This window comes from Hordeum vulgare, chromosome 6H (assembly GCF_904849725.1).
Source record: "Hordeum vulgare subsp. vulgare chromosome 6H, MorexV3_pseudomolecules_assembly, whole genome shotgun sequence".
In the NCBI taxonomy this organism is placed as follows: Eukaryota; Viridiplantae; Streptophyta; class Magnoliopsida; order Poales; family Poaceae; genus Hordeum; species Hordeum vulgare.
In genome coordinates this window covers 386,493,190-386,495,640 of record NC_058523.1, presented here as the reverse complement: position 1 = coordinate 386,495,640, position 2,451 = coordinate 386,493,190, and the positions used below count along the sequence as shown (strand labels likewise).

The following is a 2,451-nucleotide window of genomic DNA, read 5'->3' as shown; positions in this document are numbered from 1 at the left end:
GTATGAGTTAAATCAAATATCTAAAAATGTACAATAATTGCGTGCATCATTTTTGCCAGAGGTTTCCCCCTTAATAAAATATCATGGACTTTTTCTAAAGGCCATTTTGAATTCATTGAAAAAGATATTATTGGATCCTAGTCATTCGGGGGGGGGGGGGGGGGGGGGGGGGGGGGGGAATGGGAATTACAGCCCTAGAATTGTGTGTAAATAGTTGCTTGAGTGACCATCCATGCATAATGTCTAATTTCATCAAACTTGAAATGGGGATTGATAAACCATGACCCCCCCCCCCCTCCCCCCCGCGTCGCTCCTATGGCGACAAGGGGGAACGCTCCCACCGCGCCGCCGGGTCCCTCTGCCCTCCCCCCAGCCTTGCCGCCACCTGAGGGGGCCGTCGGAGAATCCCGTGCGCGCTCCGAGGAAGGTGGCGGCCGGGCGTTCTCTCGCCTTCGCGGCCATCCCATTGTCGAGGAGGGGCGATTGGATCTGGAGGCCGACCTCGGAGTTGGGCGGCTGCGGCTGGCGCGTCGACGGCGGCGAGGTCGTGGATGGTCGTCGGTGCAAAGGTGGCGGTCGGCGCGGCGGTGTGGTGCGGCGCGTGGTGCGGCGCGTGGCGCGGTCGTGCAGGGACGAGGCAGGGTGAGGCACGGGGTGTGGATGGCAGCGATGCGGGCCCGATCTGGGTCACGCAGGGCCTGCTGCTTGTGCGTCCGGCGCGGAGCTCGGCGGGTGCGCCGGCGGCCAGCTCCAGCGTATGGAGGAGCGGCAGTTCGCTCTGGCATGTAGATGCGGTTGTCGTTCCCCTCGGGCTGGATCGACGGGTTGTGCTGCTGCTCAACGGGGGGCGTGGGTGACGCTCCTTCGAGGCGGATCTGGTGAGCGGGTGGTGGTCGGTCGCCGGGGCGGCGGCCTCGGATCTCTTATTCGATAATGGCGGTCGTGGTGGCTGTGTGGGCAGCGCCATGGCTGGAGCTCGGGTGCATCATGACTATGCTGCATTGCGGTGGTCCTCGGTCTTCCCAGGGGACGCTTGGTGTTGGTCGGTGGGTTCGCTGTGGCTGTGGTGCGGGGTGCCGGATGTGGCCAGACGTGGCTGGTTCTGGCTCGTGCGATGGTGATGGGCTTGCGTGGTCAGCGGCTCTGTGTGGTGCAGGCAACGATGGCGGGGCTCTTCTGATTGATGACTCCGGGCTTTGGTGGTGGGTGGTGGTTCACGCAGGCGGTGGCTCTCATATGCCGGTTCGAGGGGAAGACTTCTTTTGGCTCCTCGGGGTGAAAGCCTTGTTGTGGCCTTGTCCGGAGCCGACGACGGCGACGCTTGTGGGCGCCGCTTACCTCTTTGGAGGCGTCTTCGTTCGAGGGCCTAAGACCTCTTCTCTCGCACTCCGGAGGAAACCCCTATTCCTGGTTCCTGGAACGGACGATGGCGGCGCTCTGGTGGCATTCCTTCTTGGAGGCTTCGCTTTGGAGTGGTCTTGGCATGTGACTGTCATCGGCCTCGGTGGTGCACGACCTTGGGGCCGACGTGGAGCTCGGAACAACGGTTCCAAATCTAGTCATCATGAAGGGGTGTAGCATTTGTCACGTGGGTGACGGTGTTGTTGGCCAGCCTGGTACGCGGCCTTGGGGTCAGCGTGGATGCTGGAGCGGCGGCTTCAGATTTGGTTGTGTGGTGTCGGCTTTGGTGGTTCGAGTGATGAAGCGAACGGCTAGCCTGATGCACAACCTCGAGGTCGGCGTGTATGGTCATGGTTTGTGCGTCAGAGCGGCGGCTCCGGAGATACTTGTAGGGTGTCGGCTCCGGTTGCTTGGGAAGCAGGGCAGACGGCTCGCCTGGTGCGCGGCTTCGGGGTCGGCATGGATGCCGGAGCGGCAACTTCGATTTTGGTTGTAAGGTGTCGGTTACGGATTGCTTGGGTGACGAAACCGGCGGCTCACTGGATGCGCGGCTCCGAGGGTCGGTTTGTTGTTGGTGCCCTATTGAGGACGTGTTGTAACGGTTTTCGTTCGGGTTTTAATTAATTAACCGGGCAACTCTTTTCTACTTTTTTAATGGATCGAACCCTAAGGGACCGCCTTTCAAAAAACAAATCTAGCGCTATGACACTTGTTCGTCAACCCACCTATGGCAACGTCCGTGCAATCCGCATTGCAACTTGTCCGACTTTTAATTTGAAAAAAGAGCCGTCCACACATTTAAAAAGATACAATAAACTAAATTAAACATTAATATAAACTTAAAACAATTCAAACTTGTTCCGATCTCACATTTAAACTTAACTTCACTTTTTAAAAACATAAAAAAGATTATCCATATTTTACTCGTCTATTTCTTTTTCAGAAATTGTGCGGAAATGCGGAAAGTTCCGTATTTTTAAAATTTCTCGGTAATTTTGTTTTATTTCAAAATTTAGCTCGTTTCTTTTTAGGGCTCCTTTGATTCAAAGA

General features: G+C 56.4%; 1 protein-coding gene across 1 annotated transcript; it reads left to right on the top strand.

Annotated features, from left to right (window-relative positions):
• Positions 1–247: 247 nt before the first annotated feature.
• On the top strand, positions 248–2,047 carry LOC123401696. Its single transcript, XM_045095547.1, has one exon. It carries the CDS (start codon positions 934–936, stop codon positions 1,576–1,578), a length of 645 nt encoding a protein of 214 aa, XP_044951482.1. The 5' UTR covers positions 248–933; the 3' UTR covers positions 1,579–2,047.
• Positions 2,048–2,451: the final 404 nt, after the last annotated feature.

Coding starts and splice junctions, on each gene's coding strand:
- LOC123401696 (XM_045095547.1), top strand. CDS start 934: ATGGCGGTCGTGGTGGCTGTGTGGGCAGCGCCATGGCTGGAGCTCGGG.